Source organism: Abramis brama (genome assembly GCF_963993115.1).
Source record: "Abramis brama genome assembly, chromosome: 25".
Classification (NCBI taxonomy): Eukaryota; Metazoa; Chordata; class Actinopteri; order Cypriniformes; family Leuciscidae; genus Abramis; species Abramis brama.
The window spans coordinates 8,399,509-8,426,495 of NC_139987.1; the positions used below are offsets into that span (position 1 = coordinate 8,399,509).

Here is a 26,987-nt window from a genome sequence, read left to right on the forward strand (position 1 = left end):
TGTCTGTAATATTAACATGTACAACTTTTAATTTTAATAATGTATTAGTATATGTTGATATTAACTAATATTAATAAAGGCTTTAGAAGTGTGTTAGTTCATGTTAACTAATACAGTTAACTAATGTTAACAAATAGAACCTGGTGTGAAGTGTTACTGTTACATCTATTCACAATTTGCATTTACTGAATAAATTCACTTATAACTATGTAGTCAAATAGTTATGTAGTTCAATTTATATTTTCAGACTTATAACTATAATCATATTTACATTTCTATATTCAATGTTATAACTACATTTTCAGATGTATTGAAATGGTGAACCGATGGCATGAATTACATTCAACAATTTCAAATGTCTAAAATGTGAAACTCATCCACCAAATGAGTATTTCCTTTATCTTCTTCAGTGAAATTTATCACTGAATCACACTAATAGATCACTCATTGTGTCTTCAGTTGCTGAAGGAAACCACAATGATCCTGGACTTTGGTTTCAGATGTATCGATAGAATCTTCATGAAAATTAAATATTAACTTTCCTCAGGCCTCAGTGATCAGGCCTTTGAATGAGTCTACTCAAATCACGTTACGCTTAGAAGTTTATATAACTGTTTTCAATGGTAATTTCGGCAATTCTGAACACGATTCTGGCTTCTTAAACCTGTGCATCTCAATAAACCAATAAGCACTAAAATTCATTCATTTTTATTTCAATGAAGACAGAAAACATTAAATTAATATATTACAGAGTATACACCAAGGCAACAATATTAATATTAAATAAAATATCTTACCTTCTCCCAGACAAAAATATATATATTTTAACTTACAAGAAAATCAAATCGTACAAGAATACCAAATAGTAAGACCATTTATAAAACTTATTTTTGGAGTTTGGTAGATAAGAAACAGCTTAAAAATGGCACTGAAAAAGACATTGATTTGATCATAATGTATCAGAAGACTTTACAGGAAACATACAATAGAATGGACTAGAACTTCGTATTATTAGCTGAAACTGTTACTCTGTAATATGTCAAAGATATAAAGGAAGAACGTGCGGTTTTGAACAAGTAAACATTGTTAAATGTACAGTAAAGACTGCCGGACATGTGTTAAATCAGATACTGTAGCAGCTAAGCATGATTTGACAAAAAAAAAAAACAAGGACATGATTATATGAATGAATAGTTTTGGTCTTGGGTTTACAATGAAAGTCAGTTTGGGTGCTAAAAACAATATTATATTAATTAAAAATTACAGAAAAAAAAAATATTGTATTGTAGTTCCTGCGATCAAATCAAAGTACAATAAGGATGAAAAGGGTTTTTGTTGAGGATATTATAAGGAAGTATTGAGTGTTTCAAGAGGAAATTTGTAACCTCTTACAATCTGATTAATCACATTTAGTTTGATGTTACTGATAAGGTAACATTTCTGTCCACAGAATACAGGTCTAATATCCTTAACAGAGTTAGATGATACAGATGTGATCTTTAACCAAAGAAACCATGGAAAAAGACACAGACGGTGAGGAGGATGATAGCGTTAGCGTTGACCACGTTTCTCCACAGAGGTTTTTCAGTGGTGTCAGTGAGCTTCAACTTTATCGCCGCCTCCTGTTCTTTAGTCAGTTTAGGGGCATTGCCTTGATCAAAGCCGCAGAACCAGTTGTAGGCCTTCTTACAACAGCCGGGTTCCTCACGTTCCTCTGCAGGGTCAAGAGATGAACGGAAACAAAAATGTTTGGGTTATTAAAAGTTAATATGTTACATGTGCAGTGTGATTTACACAAATAAGACACGTGTCTGGATCAACATCCTTTGTTTTTCCTAGAACAAACTACAATCTAGTCAATTAATCATGGCCATAAACTAGTCTCAGCATCAGACGGCCCACCCACAGACACCCACAGTCCGTTTACTGAACCACGTTATGCACGATGCACACAAAAACTGTGAGTGTTACCTCTGCTACCAATGATTATGAATTTGGTGGCTTGTACAGACGTACCTTCTGTTTCCATAGAGTTGGAATCCTGTTCCTCAGTCCAGTCATCTAACTCCAGATCAATCCTCTCCTCAGTGTTGTTCCTCAAGCTCCAGCAGAGCCTGTACAGCTGCACAACAACAAGCGGCCGCAGAATGAGGGGCCGTGACAGAGAAGTTGCTTACAAAATACAGCTACAGTATACACTTGCTTCATGTCTGTCTATTGATCAACTTAATGCTTCTTTTCTAAATAAAAGTAATCATTTATTTAAAAAGAAAAATATATTTTCTACCCAAACTTTTGAACTGTAGTATAATATTATTGTATACATATAAGATGTGTATTTCAAGTAAAATAAGAATATTTAATATTTGAAAAGAAAAAAGGAAAATATGATGGTACAGAAGCATGATTAAGAACACTGTATAATACTGAAGAGTTGTAGTAGTTTTGTTATAAGAAGAACTTACATGTTTGTCATCAATGGGTTTGGTCATGAGGGAGATGCCCAGTATCAATATACAGGACAGGGTGAAGAGAATCAGTGCAAAATAGAGGTAGTGTACACCACAGATGATCGTGGGACAGTTACTGGGGCTCACGCAGCTGCCCGTGCCATAGGCAAACTCAGTTATCATACGCGCCAGACCCACCAACAGACCAATACACAACCCGTAGAAAGCGCCCTGTGAGGGAATACCAACACTATGTGTCAATAGGTAAAACATTTACAGCAAGACTTTGACTTTGAGCGGTTTTGAGAGAATTTTTATTTTATTTTTAAATCAAGCTGAATTTAACAAGCAAAAAACTCACTGGTTCATTTACTCTCTTGCAGAAAATGGCGAGGCAGAAGACAGCGGCGATGGGCGGTGCCAGATAACTGGTGATGGACTGAATGTAGTCGAAGAGCTGGCCGCTCTGAGCTGACTGAACTATGGGGATCCACGCGATACTCACGCCGATCAGAAACAGCATGAACAACCTGTACGCGTGAACACAGGCATCTCAAGAGCCTTTTCACATCATTTTCTGCTCACAAGGTCAGAAAATCAATATGCAACACATACAAACAGACACAAGAACGCACCTCCCAGCAATCATGAGCTCCTTCTCTTTGGCTTTGGGACGGATCTTGGTGTAGATGTCCATGGTGAAGAGTGTGCTAGCGCTGTTAAAGATGGAAGTGAGTGAACTCATCAGAGAGGCCAGCATGACAGACAACATCAAGCCTCTGAGACCTTCAGAAACACACACAGCAGTTTAGACCCATAACACCAGACAGATCTATCAAAGCATGTAAAGAGACTGAACTAGAAATATCAGGATATTACCATTTGGCATCAGGTCCACCACCAGTTTAGGATAAGCAATATTACTACAGCCCACACTGGCTCCACAATAAAAGTCACACTCTTTTGGATCCACACATGCAATCTCATCTAACACAAACAAGAGAATATACACAAACATTAGTTACACTAATAGTCTTTGACTGTTCACTGACCTGATGCACATTGCATACAAAATGTGCCAAAAATGGGTGCACATTACTTTTGGATTGACAGAATTTCTTATCACAAAGTCCACATACCATTTCCACAAAATAGAATTGTTGTGGAATCATGATTTTCAGATTTACTGTACCTTCCCTGAAATGTCACATCAAACAATGCTATTTATTAATATTTTTAACTTTTATTTTTATTTTTATATGATCAGTTTAGTTGAGGTACGACATTAATAACATATTAAAGAACCAATTAAAACATGCAAATCACTAGTAGTATTATTTATATAGTAACGTAGTATTTATTAATATTTTTAATTACCTTTTATTTATTTTTTTGTTATGTGCTTTTGGCATTTTTATTATTATTTTTATATTTATATTTAGTTTTATTTTTTTATTTCAGTTTTAGTAATTACAGTATTTCAACTTAAACTTATTTTATTTCAATTACTACAATATTTTTAATTTTCATTTACTGTATAAAAAAGTTTTTCAACTAATTTTAATTTATGTCAGCTTTACATAAAAATTAACAACATTTGTGTAGTTTTAGTTAACAACACTGTGTCAAACAAAACAAACTGCGGTTGGTTTTTTAAAGTGTAAGTCAAGACACTTGACCTGGGATGCGTTTCCCATACAGTGACATAACTGCTTAACTACCATAGTACAATGCATCATTGAAGAAAACTACCAGCTAGTTACGACTGTTTCCCGAAACCAGTACTAATGTGACCCCCCTACCCTAACAGAGGGAATGAAGATGTTATGTCCCGTCGCCACAACCGCTGTACCACCACTAAACGGCCAGGACGGACGCCGTCTCGGCTCTGAAGCACAAAACTTAAATGAGGGAGTGCTGCACGCTTCCTTATATACCCGTCTTGCAGGGAGTGGTTCGCGATGTAAATCTCACTCGCCAATGCCCATTGGCTTGTTTTGTTTACACTCGAATGTGCCGAGATCCCAATTCGTCAGCTCGTTCTGACGTAACGTCTCGGTTCCCTCCTTTAAGGAACGGAGGTTACATTAGTAACCAAGACAATGCTGTTTGCGAATATTTGTTGGAACTATGGTTTCGGGAAACAATGACTCATTGAACTATGCTGATAACGACAGAACTTGCGACTATAGTTAGCTAACGATGCTTTTGGGAAACGCTGTTTACGCGATTGTTTGCTAGAACAAGATGATAGTAAGTTGCTAGCATATTCTGTGAGAAATACATGGACCAGATTACATTCTGATGGGCAAAAGTCTAGTTCTGTGAGACTAACAAAACCTAGTTGGCCATATATATCACCTCAAACATTAAAGTTGCCATTAAATATCACTCAGTCAGGATTCAGTCAACGTATTTGCTAACATTTACATAATAGTTCATAAGTTTATCACCCATCTCAGCCAGGATGCTGCCAATCGTTCTCACCTGGGTACAGCACTCTGCTGATCATGCCAGGGAAAACCATGAGGAACATGGGCAGAAGTTTGAGATAACCACACAGGATGCAGCCAGCTTTCACATGGGACAGGCTCTTGGCAGACAGACAGCGCTGCACTATCACCTAAAACAAGAAGTGTTTGTGTGAATAACCCAGAGGAACATTTTATTGCTCAGAATTGTTTAGTCCGGTTATTGACTGTTTAAAAAGTTTACAAAGGCTTGCTAATTTAAACCTTTAGAGTTTGATTTTTTTTTAATAGTTGTTGTTCAATATATACACACCTGTTCAAAGGTTAGAGTTCAGAAAGATCTTTTGAAAGAAGGTTTTTTAAAGAAGTCTCTTATGTTCACCATAGCTGCATTTATTTAAATATTATTACAGTTTACAATAACTGTTTTCCATTTTAATATTTTTTAAAATGTTATTTATTCACGTGTACGGTATATTTCAAATAATACCTAGGACATTTAAGGTATCATAATTTCCCGCCTAAACATATCAGGTACTCCGGGTTAAAGTGATACAGAATCAACACTGCATAGAGAAACAAAAACAGACGCAAATAAAACAATTGTTGAGATGCAGGTAATGTACGTCATGAACTATAATAAACTTTTATGGCTGTATTTTTCTCTATAGTGCCAGAGTACAAACAAAGAATATTGAATACTGTTGGTGAAAACAAAAACATCTGCCTTTATGACTGATAAGACTTTTTGGGGAAGAAATCTTCACTAAACGATAAACTCCCCTCAGAGGAAGAACATCCCCATAACAATATATTTGACATGAGTGAATCTGTTTATGTCTCCATGCAGCTTTTAAAGCTAAAATATTGATCATTTTTGCTAATGTCACCTAAATCAACAAATTACTATAGTCTGAAACAATTAAGCATTAAGTCTTGTTAATGGGCTGTTGAACTAAATTAACCGTGGTGAATCTATATCTGCTTTTCTTTGGCTGTTTGTGTCTCTTATCTTATTTAGTGGGGACTAATCAGGGGTCAAACTAAAAGCATGCCTGTTTAAGCTTAGACTCGCTCTGACTAAAACAAGAAACAATGTTCATCCTGAGAAACTCAAGGTAAAAGTGCAGTTTGTCGTCCAAAAGTGGACACAGAAGACATTTAATTTGTATATGTGTGTGAATGTCTTAGCATGTGTAGAATAGACCTCTTATTTTCTCAAACAATGCTTCTTATGTCCAAAAAAACATATATACGCACAGAATAAAGCAATATGAGAAAGTAGCCACAATCTAAAGTATTACTTGACAAAAATGAGTCAGCAGTCTTAATAAATAATCAGTACCTGGTCAGTGCACCAGTACCAGGCAGCCTGGATAGTAAGACCAAAGATCAGTCCAGGCCATGGCAGATCACCAGAAAGGGGGTCTCTGAAAATGTGGAACGAGTCCGCACGAGGGGTGTAGCATGCTTCACTGATGTTTACACCCACCACTGACGGGATCGCATTCATATAACGGTCCTTGAAGTTCTCATAGCCTCCGACCTCATTGAACGCTGAAAGAAAATGGTTGATGTTGAAGCAAGTAGTCATTAAGCAGACTTTATTTTATTTTATTTTTATTTTTTATCCAAAAAGCTTAAAGTACAGGACAAAAGTGAATGGACGTACCAAAGCCCATGAGAATGAATGATCCCACAACCATGATGATGGTCTGCAGGGTGTCTGTGTAGATGACTGCAGCTAGACCACCTGTAGAAAAAAACAGGTTTTTCAAGTTAAAAAAAAACAAAGCAACTGAAAAAATCAAGTTTTTAGAAATGTACTTTTGGCATTCATGTTAGTTGATTTTTTTTATAATATTGTAAAGAAACTTTAAATTGAATGACTTTACAAATGTATGGTGGGGTCACCATTTAGTAAAACGTAATAACATATTCAGTAACACTTTAGTTCGATGGTCCACTTTAGAAATTTTACTGACTGCAAGTAACTTTGCAATTACATGTCAGCTACCAGTTATTAGTAGACTCTGTCTGCTTAATATCTGCTAACACTTTATTTTGATGGTCCACCAGCGGACATTCTACTGACTAAAAGTAACTTTGCAACGACATGTCAACTTATTCTACTTGAATCCCTTGAACACCTAACCCTAACCTAACAGTCTACTAAAGTCTACTAATACTCTTGTGACACTGTCACATATGACGCATGTTTTAACCACTCTATATACAATATATATTAACCCTCTGGGGTCTGGGGTGTTTTTGGGGTCCTTGAGATGTTCTGACATGCCCTGACATTTGTGCTTTTTTCAGTTGCTTATAAACATATTAATGGCAAAGGTGTAAATTCACTCTATATAGCACAAACAGGACTTCCATAATATGTGAGCCACATGTATGTACATGTTTTCATTTTTGAGAGAATAATGTTTATGCATGGTTATTGAAAAAACTAAAAATTAAAGTTTCTGAAATAAGGCCACAAAACACATACTAAATATGTGGCAATAAGACTTTTGACTAATGGATGTCATCGCCTAGAGATGTCATTTTCTTGATGTGAAAATCATCCTGCCTAATCATTCACATAAAACGATACATTGATTTTAGTTTTGTGAAACACTTTTAGTTTGGAAAGCCAATATGCGGATGGGGCGTAAACGCTCCAACAGCATCATGCATATTTAGTAGTTCACACCTGGTGAGACAATGTCCCTGCATACTTAATGAGCCATTCATTCAGGTGTGTCACCTATAGCTAACTTAAATATACAAGCTTCATAAAAATGATCATTCTAGAAGAAAATTTCAGATGGCATTTAGAGGCTTTTGCATCTGAACTCTTCATATATACACACACACATATATATATGCATGCACATACATACTTTATAATCTTTTCAAAACTAGTCAACGTCTTTCAAAACTAAAATATACATTTTATCATACGTATTTCAAAGTAAAGCATTCATTAGTTAGTTGATGACTTTATTTTTGACAAAACACATACAGTATATATTCCTCATCTCAGTATAGCAATAGAGTTTGCTAAAAGCTGTTCATTCAATACAGCAGTATTTGAAAATCGATCATATTTTGTAAATTACATTTATATTTGCATTTATGTCAAAACCTAGACACTTTTAAACATCAAAAGGACATTTATTAATATGTATTCGTGTCAAAATGACAAATAAACAGATTTTCCTATTAAATTTTGCATGGAAACGCTTCCAAGACGCGCTTGCGTGTCACGTGAAAAATAGGCGTCGGTTCTATTTCTAGAATGCACGCGTTTTCCACGCGGCTCGTGCCGCGCCTGAGACGCGCGTCTCACACAGGCAGTGTACAAACTCTAAACTGTTAACATGGGAGCCGAAATAAAAACGGACACGCCACGCAGCTGAGACGCTTACGCCACGCATCCAGTGTTTCACCGGCCTTATCCAGCGGATGTGGCCGTTTCACAGGTTTGTATGGATCGCCTCACATTTGCGTTTGAATAGCGCGGTCTCCGTAGGTCACATTAAAACTTAATTAGCTGAGATGAGAACGACTGACATCTCTCTCTTTACATACATATTATATAAACTGTGAATATTTGTTTTTTATAAAAATTACTTCATTTAAAAGAAGAGAATTCAAGCTTCATGCCTGTGTGTCTGTATGCCTGTTTGACTGAGTATTCGCTGAGTTACAGTTCATTTTCGGACGCGTTTCAGAATTGACTTCACTGACGGAGAGTAGGTAGAACTCGCATCATGTTTATTTTTCTTTATTTGGCGAAAAGCACAACACTTTGTTTTTATTATGAGCATACACAAAAAAAATACACACTAAACAGGATCGATTGATGTATAACACAAGCATATAAGATAAAAATTAATATTTTTTTTTAAATTTATTTTTTGCACTCATACGGAAAAAAACGAGCCTATCGCGCCGGCGCGATAGCCGACCCCAGGGGGTTAATGATTTTATGTATATTAGAGTTTTAATAGGTTTGCATGTTGTCTTAGTAAGTTTAGTCCATTTTATTCCTCTTATCTGTTTCATATGTGTGTATGTCTTTAAATGATCATAGGTCTTCCTGTCATGTGAGTGATCACATGACAGGAAATAGGAAGTACACAGCATAAAAGAAGCAGCATGGCATTCAAACCAGGGGGCCAATGTTTCGTAAAAATTTGAAGCTTCCCCGGGCGCCGCCATTGATTAGCCGACCCCCACCTGCTGTTAGCATTCCATTGACTCCCATTCATTTTGGCGTCACTTTGACAGCGAATAACTTTACATCTGAGGCGTTTAAAGACTCAATTTGTCCATTATTTATTTCTAAAGAAACACGACAATGTATAAAAGGCTCCATTACCTTGTATCTTACGTTATGGCCCCGTAGAAGCTGTTTTTGGTAAAAATAGGCTAACGATTGCGTCATAACCACCCGACTCTGTCGCACCGTAGAGAGATTACCGTATGGACAGGAGGAGAAGCTTGCGGGCAATCGGGGGGACGTGGAGGCAAAATGACAAAATAATTCATCAGAATACTTAGCAAAAGTTTCTCCTGCTCCTAGCTCATGGACACCTCCTACTCACACTCTCCGTCTCTTCAAGTTTCGGAAGGGAATGATTCAGATTTCTCTTGGCACAGCTACTAGAAGACAGACGGGTTGCTCACGTCACATCTACGTCGTCAAGCTCAGTTTGAGTCTGCGCAGTACGCTCAGCCATCAGGAAGTGAGAGCTTCTAATTTGCTTCACTTTTCTCCGTTGAAACCTATGGGGTCGCTGTGTTCAGTTTATATACTGTCTGATTCAAACAGGATCACTAACACATCGACCGACTGGTGATCACCAAGAGCCTGGACTGTGGAGTTACCTTTTGATGACTTACCTTTCCAGAAAGCTGGAAATGTTAGCTGTGACACCAAAGCTCAGAAGCGTGTGTCAAAAAAAAAAATTGTGTGCGATTTTCAGTGAAGCGTTCTATCGATACTTGATTCGTTCTATCAAAATCACGTGACCAATGACGTCCGAAGCTTCGTTTCACACAGTTTAGGAGTTGATCTGTATTGTTTTGAGTTACTAGGAGTATGAAATGGAACAGATTGCTGTTATATATTTAATATATTGATTCGTTCATTTATTCATCTAGCCCAGTGGTTCTCAATTCCAGTCCTCGTGACCCACTGCTCTGCACATTTTGTATGTTTCTCTTATCTGACACACTCAGTTCAGTTCATGGAGTCTCTCCTAATGAGCTGATGATCTGGTTCAGGTGTGTTAAATAAGGGAGACATACAAAATGTGCAGAGCAGTGGGGTCACGAGGACTGGAATTGAGAACCACTGATCTAGCCATTTATTAATTTTTGCTTCTAAGATTAATGCGTTGGTCGGTTGTGAAACATTTTGCGACACAGCACTTTCCCTCACTTTCACCAGCAGATGTCCTCGTTATGCTCTGATTTGAAAAGCATTGAGTAATGAATCTTTTTCTGATACAATTGTGTTGAGAGCTTTGCTGGTTCAGAAAGCTTCACTTCACAATCACTACAGAAAGAGCACTTTATTGGATTATCACTGTGGATTGTGTATACACCGGTGGACACATTCACATTGGTACTATCAACACACTGGGACTCATTCGGTCTGTTTTAGGGTATGGTGTAATGGACTCTATGCTTTTAACAGACTGATGTTTCCTGGTTTTACTGTGTTGTTTTAAGATTCATGTGAACAATGTAAATACACATTTATTGATTCTATTTCTGTTGTCTGTCTCATCTTTTTAAAGCACTCTCAACCTTACACAGTTTAATCTGTCCCTAATTTTAACTCTTGTAACTCAACCTATTGGGATGATTGTTACACTCTAATGAGAGTTAGCTGAGATGTAGTTGCAAAGTTACTTTATAGTAGTTATTGTATAGTAGTTAGTAGAGTGTCTAAAGTGGACCATCAAAATAAAGTGTAACCACATATTTCCCTTACACCTTGAACACATGTAAGTGTACATATCTTAATCAGTATTTTCAAAAAGTATTTTTTAACAATTTTTCTTGCCCTAAAGTGTGTTTAACTGCGCTGAATGTGCACTTGTAATGTTCTTCTAATCTTAAAAGTATAGGGTGAGTGGGCAGGCGTCCAGATGCTGGACAGGATGGTCAGTGGGGAGCGGGTGACCAGGGCTGTGCCGGCAGGATGGGTAGCCTCCAGGGTGGCACTGGCAATACAGGGAGCCAGAGAGGAGTCGCTAGCTCAGGGAGCCAGAACGGTACCTGTAGATGATGGGAGCCATGGAGGCGCCGGTAGCTCAGGCAGCCATGGAGGTGCCAACAGTACAAGGACCCAGGGATGTGCCGGCAGTTCAGGGAGCCAGGGACCCAGGAGCTTAATTGGGCATCTATGGCCAGGGACATATAACCTATGGGGAGCAAAGGGGTTATGAACTAGAGCGGATTTTGGTGCGGGCTCATGGGCTGGAGCGGCCTCATAGGCTGGAACGGACTCTGGTCAGGGGCTAGAGCAATCATTAGACTCTGGTCAGGGTCTTGAGCCATCACTAGACTCTGGTCAGGGGCTGGAGCAATCACTGGACTCTGGTCAAGACTGGAGCCATCACTGGGCTGTGGTCAGGGGCTGGAGCCATCACTGGGCTCTGGTCAGGGGCTGGGCTCTGGCCAGGGTGTGTGTGGCCCAAATGCACATAACTGGACAGGACCACATCTTCAAACCCATCAGGGCAGACAGGAAGGGAAGGCTCTGGATTTCCACACACTGGAATGGACTAGGGAATTTCTCTCACTATAACGGAGTGGGAAATTTCTCTCACTATAACGGACTGGGAAATTTCTCACTGGATCGGACTCAGGAATTTCTCTCACTGAAATGGACTCAGGAATTTCCCTGACGGGAACAGACTCAGGAATTTCTCTCACGGGAACAGACTCAGGAATTTCTCTCACGGGAACAGACTCAGGAATTTATCTCACGGGAACAGGCTCAGGAATTTCTTTCACTGGAACAGATTTAGGAATTTCTCTCACTGAAACGGACTCAGGAATTTCTTTCATGGGAACAGACTCAGGAATTTCTCTCACGGGAACAGACTCAGGAGTTTCTTTCACTGGAACAGATTTAGGAATTTCTCTCACTGGAACAGATGAAACGGGCTCAATGGCTGGTGCGGACTTCACTGGGACAGACTCGGAAATCACAGGAAGAATTAGTGGTCTTTCAGGGGAGAATATATTACTCTAAAGTGTACATATTCACACCACAGTATGGCATCTTAGAGAACAAAGGTTCATCCAAACCTCTATGAAAAAAATGAAAAATCTTCATCAGCACAACATCCTCTGTGTATACTGTTACCCAGCTCCAGGAATTCCCCAACGTATTACTCAATGGGGAGGCCATCTTAAGAGCAGGAGAGCAACAAATCAATTGGGCGGAGAAATTGGCTCATGGTTGTTGTGTTAGCTGTAGGTCTGGTCTTCTGTCACGGAATAGAAGGTGGCGAAAACAGGTAATATCCAAACAGTGGTTTATTGCAGGAAAGTAGTGATGGGAACCAGTGAGTACTGAATTGGTGGATCAATGCTGAAATGCAGATGGTGAATGACAGATCTTTTCTGTTGTAGGTGAAGATGATAGCATACTTGATGGCAGGAGAGGATGGATGACTGAAGACTGGAGAAGATCTCACAAGTTTCTCAAATGGTAGGTGGTCAGGTTGGTGGTTCTTGGTAGGAACGACGAGACCAGACAAAGGTGAACTGAAGAGTGACTGCTTATATGGTGCGTGGGTGATGAGTAATTATCAGTGGCAGGTGTGATGATGGCTGAGTGAGTGCAGGTAGAGACCAGAAGGGATGCTGGGAAATGTAGTTCTGTGGTGACTGGGCTGGTGACTGAGGATTGTGACACTTACTGTAAGTGCACTTAAAGTCACTTTTTTTGACTGTTTCTTAACACACTTAAGTATACTTTTGAAAAATACACTGTAATAATGCTGCATTAAACATTTGGTTACTGAAGGTTTCCTTGTATACAGTACTTATTTGTATTTTTAATTTGTAACATGTAATTTTAATTAGAGTTAGAGGTTGGTTTAGGGTAAGTTGCTTGTAGTTCTGCATGATTTACTGTTATTACTATAGTAAGTACATGTAAGATGTGTAACATTGGACACTAAAATAAAGTATTACGGAACGTTTTACTTTAAAGTACATTTTAAATCATGTTTTAATAAGCTTTTGAAATACTTTCTTTTGAAGTGTTGACTAACATGGTAAAGCACATGTACTTAATTTAGAATAAATTTTAACTGTAGTAAATTTAAAGGTAATATATTTATAATATATTTTAAATGTATTAAGTTGCAGCTTCATTAATTACAAATATATTTAAAGAGGTGGTTGATTATGATTTCACTTTTCTGACTTTAGTTAGCGTGTAATGTTGCTGTTTGAGTATAAACAACATCTGCAAAGTTACAACGCTCAGAGTTCAAAGCAAAGGGAGATATTTGCTTTTAAAGAAATTGTTTTTTAAGGACTACAACAAACGGCTGGTAGGGACTACACGACATTCCTCCTGGGTTAGTGACATCACAAACCCTAAAATTTACATAAACCCCGCCCCCGGAATACGATTTATAGATTATCAAGACAGAATATGCTAATCAATGACTAGAAGATAACTACATATAAGCTACATAAATTCATCAACTAACCATTCAGAAAGTCCTGTTGCATTACATGTTGTCACCTCTTCTTGAACGTCTCTCCATCATTTTCTGAATCCAGTTTGAACATAAAAAGCTAAAAGTTTTTGAAATTTTCAGTATGTGTCTGTGTGAGTGCAAGCTGTTGAAGCTCCACCCTCTGTGCTGGGAGCAGCAGCTCATTTGCATTTAAAGGAACAGACACAAAACAGTGCGTTTTTGCTCACCCTCAAAAAGTGACCATTTTAACATGCTATATAAAAATATCTGTGGGATATTTTGAGCTATAACTTCACATACACTCTCTGCGGACATCAGTGATTTATTTTACATCTTGTGAAAAGGGTATTATACCACCCATTTAAATACATGACATTGCATTTAACATGCAATTGAATGCCTAAAAACATTGCATTTAGTTTGCACCTAAGTATATTCTTTTCACACTAAAGTATTTTATTTCCTTAATAAGTACTCTTTTTAAAAGGATGCTAAAGTGAAAAATCTTTTTCACAATGGCGAACTATCTTGCACATCCTGTTTTTTTTTTTCGAGTTAGACACGTTCAAGGGTCAACATATTTAGTTGATCCTTGAACAACTTTTCTGTCCGAAAATTTAATCCAAACCATATCTCATCTCTGAAACCTAAGCATATCAATAAATTATCCCTAAAACCAGAGGGAAATGATATAGTGATATATAATGTTATATGATGTTATATAAAATAACAGTGATGTAGAAACGCCTAACCCTGGTTTTAAGCTTAAACTTGACATAAACTGTAAACTTGTCCCTCAGATCTGATTGATTGATTGGAGTGTTGTTCCAGGATCAACAAATATGTCCCAGGTACTTGGTGAAATCACAGTTAAGAGTAGTGTCTTAAGTTCTAGTATGACCCACTAGTCACACTAGTTAGTCTGGGGCAGTCAGTCTTTTCGGTATCAAGTTTGCCCAATCTACGTTTTTATGTAACTGATTTAAAAAAGCTATGAACAAAGAAAAGAAGTTATTATGTTATTATAGAAGTCTTAAAGAAAAGAAAAATTATGTCTAACTTGTAAGACTAGTCTTAGAGGTTTATGCAACTGGCCCCAGGTTCTGCAAGCTATCCTTGCCTTGTCTTAAAATATCCAATTATCTGATTATCTTCACTCATTAGGGTCTGGAGGGGTCCTCTATATGATATAATTTTCTCTCTTCCTGGCTTTTTAATGCACAGTTTTACATGTTGGTCAAACCACATGACTTCACCCCAAAAATACTTCTCTAAAGTAATAGACGTTTAGTAGCCATAGGACCATACAAAAACTCTCAGCCACAGCTCATGTAAAAATTTACTGCTAGCAGGACGATGTCTGATTTCTTACAGTTTATTGATGGGCTGGTTTGTTCCTGAGATAAACCTATTACACAACAGACCATGGGGTTGACAGAAGTTTAAAGTCACAATGCGGCTTGCCTTGAACAGGCTTATCATCTATTGTCAGAATGGGCAATTACTCATAACACATACATATCACGCTATAATAAGCATCCCACTGCATGGTCCTACAACCCTGGACTTTACTCTCTGTTGTAGTATAAGCTTCAGGGACTATATAAAAATCAATTTCATATCCCTTAAATTATATATTTTTTAAAAAAATGGAACGCAGGGCATGTGGGTATAATGCATTATATATATAATGTATATATATATAATATATATATATATACAGTTGTAATCAAAATTATTCAACCCCCATTGCAAAGCAGGTTTATTGGCAAAATTTAGACTTTCAGCTGTTTGCAATGAACAAATCAAACAAAAGTATTTGAAATAGCTTAACACAACAAATGTTTCAACTGGTTTCCCCAAATTCAACTGAAAATGCAACTTTTAATCACTTCTGCAGTCTCAAAATTATTCAACCCCCTGAATTGAATCCCTCACAACAGCACAAATCTGCAAAACAGGTGTTGTCTCAAGCACATCTGATGCAACTAATCAAGGGCTTCTTTAGTTTCACCAGGTGTGCTTGAGCTAGAATACATGAAATTTCGGAATTGGCTAGGCTTGTTGAGTTGCACATTTGACTGCATGTAAGAAAAGTCAAAAGAATGTCCCAAAAGGTTAATAGAAGATAGTATTGCCCTTCTCTAACAAGGAACAGGATACAAAAAGATAGAAAAGGCACTAAATATTTCTAGATACACCATTGGAAGCATAAATCGCAAGTTCAAAGTTAAAGGAACAGTGGTTACACTACCTGGACAGGGCAGAAAAGGGAAGCTATCAACGGCTGCAACCAGATTTTTGAGAAGGCAGGTTCATAAAAACCCTCCAGTGACTGCAAAAGACCTGCAGCAAGACTTGGTGGCAATAGGGCACTGACGTTTCAGCTTGTACAGTAAGGTGCGTACTAAACGCATGCCAGAACTCCAAGACGTACACCACTACTGACCCAAAAGCACAAGAAAAGTTGGCTCCAATTTGCTCAAAATCATATAAAAAAAGCCACAGAAGTTTTGGGATTCTGTTCTATGGAGTGACAAAACTTTTCTGCCCTATGGATCAGTGGTATGTCTGGAGGAAGAAGAATGAAGCATATACTGAAAAGAACACTGTCTATAGTTAAGCATGATGGGGCTCAGGCTGCTGTGCATGCTCTGGCACTGAAAACTTGCAGCGTGTGGAAGGCAAGATGGATTCATTGAAGTATCAGGAAATCCTAGGAGAATACGTCATGCCGTCAGTGAGGAAGCTGAAGCTTGGATGTCATTGGACCTTCCAACAGGACAATGATCCCAAGCATTCCTCAAATTCCACCAAGGCTTGGTTGCAGAAGAAGTCCTGGAAGATTCTACAGTGGCCATCACAGACACCTGACTTGAACCCCATAGAAAATCTCTGGTGGGATTTGAAGAAGGCAGTTGCAACACACAAACCCAGTAATATTACTGAACTGGAGGCCATTGCTCATGAGGAATGGGCTAAGATTCCTCAGAAGCGCTGCCAGAAGCTGGTGTCTGGTTATACATCTCGTTTGCAGCAGGTCATTACAGCAAAATGATGTTCTACCAAGTACTAAAGATGCTTGCCATGAAGGGGTTGAATAATTTTGAGACTGCAGAAGTCATTAAAAGTTGCATTTTCAGTTGCATTTGTGGAAAAAATAGTTGAGCTATTTTATTTGGGGATATTTGGGATATTTAATTTAATTAATCAATCAAAAATACTATTGATCAGCATTACCAAACGTGGACATTTTCCACTAGAAACAAGCATTGATGTATTATTTTAATTTAATACTGTGAAGCTGCTTTGATACAATCTGTATTGTGAAAAGCGCTATATAAATAAACTTGACTTGACTTGACTTGACTATTTTAATTACTTTTGTTTGATTTGTTTATTGCAAACAGCTGAAAGTCTGATTAGAACTGTATATAAACTGTCATATACTATACAGTGCAATGTGTCATGGTAAAGTTTGCAGTATTTACGTCAACAGACCTGTTACTGTATAAAGAGCTGTAATCAGCAGCAGAATAATCACGGCCAGGTAAATGTTCAGTCCCAGAGCCTGGTTGATAAAAATGGCTCCTGCAAACATGTCCGCCTGAGAAGAGGAAAAGGGAGAACATTTGTTTGAACTGTCCGTTTCAAAACGAGGTATTTATCTTTCTAATCTAAACCCCTTTTAGTCTGACTTCACATGGCAATAAAAGATATTTCCACATGGAAATCACTGCCATTTCAGACTATAATCTGTGCTAGTGAAGACTTTATGTAAAGATTATCAGCAAACTAAATACAGAGGCTGGACAGACAGCACCATATTGTGAAAATGTTGGCAAGTTCCAACTGAACTTTCAGTTAATCATTGTCAATCGACGCATAAGGGGGAAAATGCAAATGTAAGGTAAACCTTTATATAAAAGCATAAGGGAAAGTGTATATATTTGATCTTTTGACTGGTACACCAACTGGTTACAATTTAGTTTACTTCAAATGTTCTTGTACTTGATGTGTGCATGTAGCTAGTCTCAATGAAAGCTGCATTCATAATGATTTACAAGTGTAGCATGTTACATCACTGATAGTGTGTTAAAGTATCCTTAAAGTATTGCATGACAGCTACCTCTCAAATAACGAATCGATTAGTATTTGATTCCTGTACTTTTCTGTAAGGGCTGAGACAGATTTTGGACTCACAGAGATTTTGGTGAAAACGTAGAGAAACAGGGACAGCACCGATAGATAGATACGGATACGCTGCCCACCAAAGCGTTTCTTCAGGTACTCCGGCATAGTCACAATCTGTGATACCACAGAGATAAAGTACACAGTCATGCTGTGTAAGTAAGCAATATTTGAAAGATTTGTTCTGTAATGCTGGTTGGAGAGGATGAAATGTAAGCATACCCCAGCCTTTATGTAGATTGGCACGAAGAGCCATCCCAGAATAATCACAACAACAAGAGCCTGAGAGGGGGAAAAAAATAAAAACAGATTGTAATTACAGATATTTAATTTGATATTTTCCACACATGATCCCATCAGTGTTGTTACTGTTAACTAAAACTATAGGATAGCACTTTAGTTTAGGGCCCAATTCTTAATAGCATGCATATTACTAGGATATTGTCTGTTTATTTGTACTTATAAAGCACATATTCATGCCTTACTCTGCATGACCATATTCTACATCCCTTAATCCTACCCACTAACAACTACTTTACTAAGTACCAATCAGCAGTAATCAAACATTTATTGAGGCAAAAGTCATAGTTAAAAGTTAGTTAAAGGTAGGGCAGGCAATTTGTTTTATAAATACTTTTAGTTATACTGGTTGAAACGTAAAGTACTTAAATTACTAAAGCTTTAACTGAAATAAAAAATTTTTTTAGCTAAATAGGAATTTTAAAACTAATAAAATAACAAAAGCACATAACAAAATGACTAAAACTTAAAATAAAATTAAAATGAAACCTGAAAATGTAAAAATAAAAGCTAATTTAGAAATATTAATAAATACTATAGCTGTCATGATCTTGGTTTTGTCTTGTGTTTTGAGAGGACTTTTATGTTGAAATGTATTCTCAGTTCCTATTGTTTCCGTGCTCCCTTCCTGTGTTCGGTTCCTGTTTTCCTTGTTGTCTTGCCTGACTTTTTTTTTTTTTTTGCCATAGTTACCCTCATTAGTTCCCATGACTACTAATCACCAACACCTGTCCCTAATCAGCCCCTCGTTAACCTGTCTATTTGAACCTTTGTGCTTCAGTTGTTGTTTGTTGGTCATTGATCCTGTATGTGTGTTCCTGTTGTTGCTCTCCTGCCTTTGATGTGTGGATTTATACTCTTGCTTCTTGGATTGGATTATTCTGCGCTTGTATTTCTCTTATAAACTTGTGCTTGCATATTAATTTTTACTCTCTGTGTTACACATGTTACAATAACACTATATCAATATTATTAAAATAACACTGATGTTTAATTGGTTCCTTAATATATTATTAATATCGTACAATAATAATAATAATAATAATAATAATAATAATAATGCATAGTATACTATTATCCTTCTAATAAATAATACTTTTGTTTTTTATTGTGTTGAAAAAAAGACATAAAATAATAATTAAAGTTCTGAATTTCTGACATTTTTATCATTATAAATTATTATATGTATCAAAAATTAGTTATTGTAAATTATTCCTTAATTCCTAAATAAGAACATATTGCAATAATATAGCTCACTTATCTGCAAAATACTTATAAAACATTCTTTTCTTTTCTTTTTCTTAAATAGTTGGCCAAAACATAAATTCATGACACATATCATAATTATTAAATATCATTAATGTAATTATTAGGCATTTTATTAATTATTAGGCATTTTATTAAACATACATTCCACTCAAAGCCTCCAATGGCGATACCAGCAGCTGCTCCAGTTCCTGCTATTCCCACAAAATGCCCACTTCCAATGTTACTTGCAAAGAGAGAGGCTCCAATCTGAAAAAAAAAAAAAAAAAACTTTTTTAAATACTTCAGTTGTTCTTCATATACTAATAAACAAACATTTGATATTCAGTGTGATGGGTAAACTCAACAGAAATCCACATTTAAGTGATCTGCTGCCTTTTTGCATGACAGAATGGTTAAAAAGTCATCAGCAAAGGATTGTGGGAACAGTATGTGAAGTGTCTTGCTTCAGAATATATTAACTCTGTCTACTGTTTCACTATAACTGGCAATACAATCACCATGATGATAAGCTATAAAAACTGCTTCTTGTGCACAACCTGAGGTGTAACTCAAACAATAACGATTGGAACAATGAACTTTGTAATAACAAATAAAATCTGATAACTTTAGCATGGACAAAAGCATGATAGCTCCATAAACACTGCATGCATGAACAAAGCATATCAGCTAAAATGAATTGGGTTGCATCTGGCATCAGTGCATTATGGCCCAATAAAAATTTAATTCACCCTATCACAATATCAAGGTTCTGAGCAGTCAAGGTCACTATCATGCCATATCAGTAACAAAGTGAAATCACTGGTCATGCTATTGATGGATACATAATCAGCTCCTACTTTTATGGCCGTTTCAGTCTTTCTTAGTACATTACGACAGAAAATCACATTTTGTGCACTGATTGATCACTATTGATGAAGTAAATGATCAGGCAATGTAATTTTGTTTATGTCCATTACATCTGGCGCACAAAAAACAAAATGCTTTTAAGGTTTAAAGCTTGGTCATCCACCATCCAGGTCCATTTCCTTACCGGCCACCACACCATACTTCTGCCAGCCAGGAAAAAGCCTCCAACTGTGGATCGATTTGTCCGTACCATTGCCTTTGAACAGAAAGATGCATTCAATTCATCATATATAGAGTTCCAGACACTAAACATTTTAGGAAAAATCACATTTGACTTTATATGGTGTCATACCTGCAGACACATTTCACACTAACACATCACATTTGCAGTCTCAAAGTGTTGATGGATTGGCGTTCAATGGCCTTGTTTGTTGTTTGATCAAATATGTTTGAATTTTCACAAGAGGTTTTAAAATGTTCTGGATTTCCAATGTTCAAATATAGTTGAAAAAAAAAAGCCTATAATAACCTCAATTAAGACTGTACCAAAAGTACCAAGAATATTGTAATGTTTTGTATGAAACATTTTAAATAATTTAGTAATAATTAAAAATATATATATATATTTAGTGTTTAATAGATAGAAGTATCATTATGAGTATCCAAATTTATAACAAAAAAAGACCATTGCAACAATTTATTTTCCTGATAGATTTCAGCATTTTTGCACACAAAAAAAAAACCCCACTCCTGTTGTATTCCAATTATTATATTACATTATATTATAAACTTTTTGCAAAATCAGTCAGAATCCTCATTCTTTCTTCAAATTTGTCTCACACAGCCCTTTTACATTTATATTTTGTTGACGCAAGGTTAACAATTCACAAGTCTGTCAATGGTAAAAATGTTGGTGGATATGAACTATTGGCCACTTACCCATACTCCCACAGCCAGAACCACCAGAAAATATATAACAATCACCGAGATGTCCGCTGGATTGTTAATATAAATGGTGACATTTCTTCTGTTCTCATTGCGGAGATAAGAGAATCCAAAATAATCTTCCCCCATTTTGATGGTGTTTGCAGGGCAAGTGGAGCACCACACTGCGTCCCTCTCTGAGTTCACCTGCAGGTGTGTGACTGTGTGTCCGCACGCTTTCACTTATACGTGTGCGTCTACAGATGGGTGTGACCTCCTCAGAGTTAATTATAAAAGTGTGTTTGTGACTTACAGCTGTCAAAATCTGAGATTGAGAATCATTAATGATCAACTTATATAGTGGGAAGTGTGATACTGGGTTCCTGTAAAGTGTAAAAGCACATTTCATCAACCGCATCACCTGCATCTTAATTAATGGGTTTCATTGATTCAGCTAAAGATCAACTACTGCAATTTATGGTCCAGAGTAGACATTAGTCTACACACTGTAACACTGGTTATAAGGACACCCTGATGTGCAAAGTGGCATTGCAGCTTGAAGACAAAAGAAAGTGAAAATAGCTGATGAAACATCAAACTAAATTTTGCATACTGGGCTCCAACACTACAGATGGATCATTTAATGGATATGAATCACCCTTCCCTCCTGAAGCGATACAATTGGTCAAATCTATTCTGTTCTACTGAGAAAGTTGTAAAGGATTGCTGCTCAGTGCCTGATTAAAAAATGACTGAAAACTGATTTACAGTGTATTTATTCTTAATCATGGAAATATATTAATTATTATCATTTATAATTTAATCTAATTACATACCACATTTAATTACCAAAGCTAAAAATTGTTAAATTAAACATTTCCCTATGTGTTTTCAGTTAGCCTTTAGCCCAATTTATACTTCTGTGTCAACTCTCGCCGGAGCCTCTACGCTGTAGGCTACGCGTTGGTTTTCATACTTCTGCGTCGTTGTCTGCGTTGACGTACAATTACACATGCAGAGGGAGCATGTGAAACCCGAGGGAGGGTTTCTAGCAGACCAATCACAGCGCTTGCGGTCTGCGTAGAACTGTACCCCTTCCATAATTTATTTTTTTTATTTTTTTTACTGTAGTTTCATAATTAAAATACTTTAAAAACTAATGAAAACAAACAGGATGACAACGGCATATGGCGATCTACGTTATACGATTTGTATACCTTATCAATAGGTGATGATAATGAAGCTTAAAAAGCGAGGAAAGTTAAGTAGAAGAAGAGCAGTACTAGTGGCGACATCAGCAATTTCAGATAGAGGGGCTCTGATAACATGGTGCAGGTATGACATCACTTCGTAGGCCAAAACGCGGAAGCGAGTTGCATTTTAGCACTTCCGGTTCCATCGTCCCGAAGTCAGTGGGGTTTTTTAATGGGGTTTTTGTTAAACAGCTGAAATAAGGTCTGTGGTGAACACAAGCTCATTCTACAACATAAAATACATCAGTATTAGCCTGACGTCGTCATACTCAGATTCTAGTCAGAATATGAGTCTGATACTGCTCCATTGGGCTGTGATTAAGGGTGTTTTCACACCTGAAAGTCCGAACCAAAGGTCACGTTTTGATACATTGTATACATTCGGTTAGTTTTGGTTTGGTTTCACATTGCAATTGTGCGAGCGCACTAAAGACCTTTACATGACTTACTTGCGTCCTGTCGTCATCATCTATGTGGGCTGCATCTTGACATTGATTGGTTTGTAAACGGACGTGCGTCTGACATCAGCGTGTTGTCAATTTGGCGGGTAACTTTGACAAAAATGAATGAACAGATGTATTATAGCCACTATACTTTTATTATTATGGCATTACTCCCTGCAGCACCAACTATACTCGAGGCTAGTTTAAATTCGCCAAATGAATATCCTCGTTGTGCGAACATTTTATCGTCGCCGGCAGGACGCAGGACAAATATATGTGTGTGTGTGTGTATATTGACAGATCTGCACATAAATATTCTTCTTCAGTTGTTTAGGCTACGCGGGAACAACCGGAACTTCCTGTAAATGGTCTGAAAGTCCAAACTATACAGAAAATGCTTTCACACTAGAAACGAACCAAACCTTTGTTCAGTTTGATCCGGACCGAGACCACCTCTTTTCGTCTGACCAAATTTCGTCTGTTTGGTCCGGACCGTGGTCCGTGGGAGGTTTCACACCTGTAATTTTGATTCGGATCAAACTGAAAAGTCCGAAAATCCGGACCAAACAAGGTAGGTGTGAAAGGGCCCTAAGGGGCGTGTTTCAACCGAACCAGGAAAGAAAATGCCTCTGCACTCAATTGGATAGACCTACAACCAATCAGAGCAATGGAGTAAGTGACGTATGTTCTTCATTCATTTTTCCGATCGACAAATGCCTTGATCTCGGTTCTCTGTTCCTCTTTTAAAATGAATGCGCTGTCGATATCTTAAATAACAGACGCGATGGCAGAATCTACACATCTCAATTCTCCAGCGGCAGTCATCTTTGTGGTAAACAAATTCAACCCAAGCACTCTTGGACGTGGATAATTACGTTACTGTTGATCATCTGTCCATCATCGTATAAAGCCCGCCCTGACAATTTGATTGGTCCGCTGAACAGCTCTGGTTCGAGCTTAGTTGCTCCACAAAAGATCAAGTCCAGACTGAACTTCCCAAGCTCAAATGTTGTGGGCGGGGCTAAGTTCGGCTGGCATCCAGGCTACATCAGTATTACTCCACTCATGAATATTTTCAGCTGTTACGTGTCTTGAAAAAGGCGGTTGTTAACAAGTGGCTAAATGGGACTACAGAGGCAGTCGGGGACATTAACCGTCATCAGGACGAACAGGTAAACTCAGTCCACTTTTACAGCATTATTATGCTTATAATTGTGCTCTCATAAAATAGACTAACTCAAATGTTCTGGGAAAATGTTTTTAGATAAAAACTGAAAGAGTTTTCGGAAGCTTGTGATGGTGACGTTGAAGTCGAGCGACCGTGGTGTAGTTCGTTTATAGCCTACCTTTAGCTTTTTACTTCTGGCGACTGCATTTAGGCTTCAAAAGTTGTGTTCATCAGTGAAAATTATCTTGATGGCCAAAACGTGCAAGTAAAAACTTCGTTGATCACAGAGATTGTTTTTTGCGATAATTCAAAAGCCTATGGGAAAATCCTTTTGAGTTTTTATCAAGGGAACCAGTGTGATGCTAACTGCCGGTTGGCCTACAAAGTGACGTCATACCTGCACCACTCTATTGCATTGTAGGGGGCGTAACTTGAGGTAGGGGAGCGTAATTAGAAGGAACGTGGTTTGTAGTACTACAAGATGCAGTCGGACACACTTGACTTATGATAAATACTTTGCTTGTTACATATACGTGCAACATTTCAGCCGTAAAAACATTATGTTAGCTAGTTTGTTCATTACCTGCTTAGCGATGTGTTTATGCTGAAATATAATTAAATAATGGTTTGTATGTTATAAAACATCTATAGTCTGTCATTATGTGTAGTAAGTTGGCTCACGTAATTTATGTTTCGCACATCAGAACTTCCGTTAAGGGAACATATAGTGAGCAACCGAAATCGCATACTTCCCTACTATAAAGTAGGCGAAAAACAGTAAGTGACAAAAGAATGTCTGAAATCACAGTATTCATAAAAGTACCTGGCAAAAAGTACCCAGATGACATACTACTTCCGGCTAAAAATCTGAAGAGTGCCTACGATGAACACTTTATTATCCCATGAGGCCACGGAAGAGAATTTGTGAATGGCAGTGAAGTAGGGCTGCACAATTAATCGAATTTCTAATCGCGATTACGATTATGGATGCCACGATTACGTAATCGTTCAAAGCCGCGATTACAAAAAAAAAAAAAAAAAATCCACTCTGCGTGCATTTAGAGCATGTTATGAGAGGCGAATCACAACTACTTCAGAAAACCCAGCACAATAGAAACTACCAGGCAGTGACATATGTGTAAGTATTAAAATAAAAAGAATTTCACCTCAGAAAAACGGACGTTCCTGTGACAGTCATGTCAGCCGTTATAGGCTACTGTGTTCGTAGCGCACACTCTTAAATCGCACGCGCAAATGCGGCGGCGCGCGCTGTGTATAAAATGCAAAGGAAACTACGAGCATGCAACGTTGTTACGTTGTAAATTAGTAAGTCACGAAATAAAAGTAAAATACCAATAAATCATGTTACTGGTATGTCGTGTGTTAGCTAAGAAGGATTTGCATGCAGGGATGATTTTCATTCTATTCACCAGGAGCAGTTTCCATGTTTCATTAACAGTTCTTGTTAATATTGTGTATCACCATGGTAACTGTCGTTTCAATATTAACCCCAAAATGCCACTTTATTTTCACTTTGTGTTATTTTTGATATTTTTAAATGACTGGTGGCTCATACCAACATTGTATTAACAAAAGCTAGTTTGGGACTGCTATTTAATAGATTTAGCATCTATGCCTAATGTTTATTTCTCAGTAGTCTTTACTATTAGTCATATTCTTACAATTAATGTGTATGTTAAGTAAAGGGGGACAGTGTGTGTGTTCACAATTTTTAAGTAAACATGTATAATAATATGTCTATATATATATATATATATATCAAATGTAAATTGTGATAATCGTAATTAATAATCGCAATTACAATTTCAAGGGAATAATCGGCAATTATGATTTTTGTCATAATCGTGCAGCCCTACAGTGAAGCGTTTTTTGGTTAGCTAGAACAAGATGTCATTCTACATTTTTGATTGAGGAAGGGGGATAGGATCTTTCACAACAGCGCTAGCATGAGCCGTACATGCCATGACTTAATTCTTAAACTGAATTTTAAGGTGTCTTTGTTACAGTGTAATTATACAGTTAAATATTATACTGAGCAGCATAACATCTGCTAGCAGAAACTAACAGGATCATGCTAATTAGCCAAATCTCAAGCCTCAAATACTCTTTTGGTACACAACAAAGTTTAACTTTCATAAACCCTTATTTTATTCATACTGTATAAGCTTAAATGTAAGATTTACTGACTATAACAGAGCAATAGCCATGACACTGTCGAAACGTCATTCTTGGGTGTATCAACAAGGAAACTGCATTATTTTTTTTGCCACATATCTTTTAGTTCATTAGATAACCACATTTTTCTTTAGAAACCTGCTACAACACTCTGCATGTGCGGTTAAAGGATCAATAATTAACCAATGATGCCTTGAACATTTTCAGGTTCAGATAGTAGATTATTATATGTCTTGTTGGTTATATGACGATACCATTTGTTGAGCATCCAAATCTCAATGTTCTCTATGATCTATCCTGTTTTTCTTTTGGAAATCGAACAGGGAAATTCATAGTTCAGACAAAGGTGCACAGATTAAAGTTTGGCTTCATCAACTTCGATAATCATCATAAACACCCAACCTTCTGCACGGCCTTCATCTTATTCACTATTATTGTACTATAAATCGATCATACAATGTAACTCCTGCATATCACTATTTATGGTCTGTTAATCTCTTGCCAGAATTTATGCATAATCAAAAACAGCAAGCTTACACTGACCAAAGAGCTGGTGACTAATGGGTTTCTCAGAAATGGCAACAAGAGGCATTTTAATGAATTCTAACGTTATCAAAATAGACAGTAAGTTCGTAATACACGTCTTCCATCAACATCTCTACCCCAGAAACACCTTTGCTATGAAGATGTCACGTAGGTCATGTAACAGGCTAATGAATAGCTTTGTTTCATATG

At 37.2% G+C, this 26,987-nt stretch overlaps 1 protein-coding gene across 2 annotated transcripts in view; it reads right to left on the bottom strand.

Annotated features, from left to right (window-relative positions):
• Positions 1-693: 693 nt before the first annotated feature.
• slc5a1 (solute carrier family 5 member 1) overlaps positions 694-26,987 on the bottom strand; it is a 28,928-nt gene continuing 2,634 nt past the window's right edge. The window contains exons 1-15 of one of the 2 annotated variants that reach the window (XM_084104749.1): positions 21,208-21,451; positions 20,453-20,524; positions 19,564-19,668; positions 18,076-18,135; positions 17,866-17,970; positions 17,164-17,269; positions 6,594-6,674; positions 6,267-6,478; positions 4,938-5,073; positions 3,330-3,437; positions 3,086-3,236; positions 2,812-2,980; positions 2,466-2,681; positions 2,017-2,122; positions 1,358-1,714 (exon numbers count right to left, since the gene is read on the bottom strand). In XM_084104749.1, coding sequence (XP_083960875.1) covers positions 1,500-1,714; positions 2,017-2,122; positions 2,466-2,681; positions 2,812-2,980; positions 3,086-3,236; positions 3,330-3,437; positions 4,938-5,073; positions 6,267-6,478; positions 6,594-6,674; positions 17,164-17,269; positions 17,866-17,970; positions 18,076-18,135; positions 19,564-19,668; positions 20,453-20,524; positions 21,208-21,342 — 1,977 coding nt within the window. In that variant the 5' untranslated portion in view covers positions 21,343-21,451 and the 3' untranslated portion in view covers positions 1,358-1,499. Of the gene's footprint in view, positions 1,715-2,016; positions 2,123-2,465; positions 2,682-2,811; positions 2,981-3,085; positions 3,237-3,329; positions 3,438-4,937; positions 5,074-6,266; positions 6,479-6,593; positions 6,675-17,163; positions 17,270-17,865; positions 17,971-18,075; positions 18,136-19,563; positions 19,669-20,452; positions 20,525-21,207; positions 21,452-26,987 lie in introns of those variants that run through there. The other variant, XM_084104750.1, reaches the window with a different exon arrangement.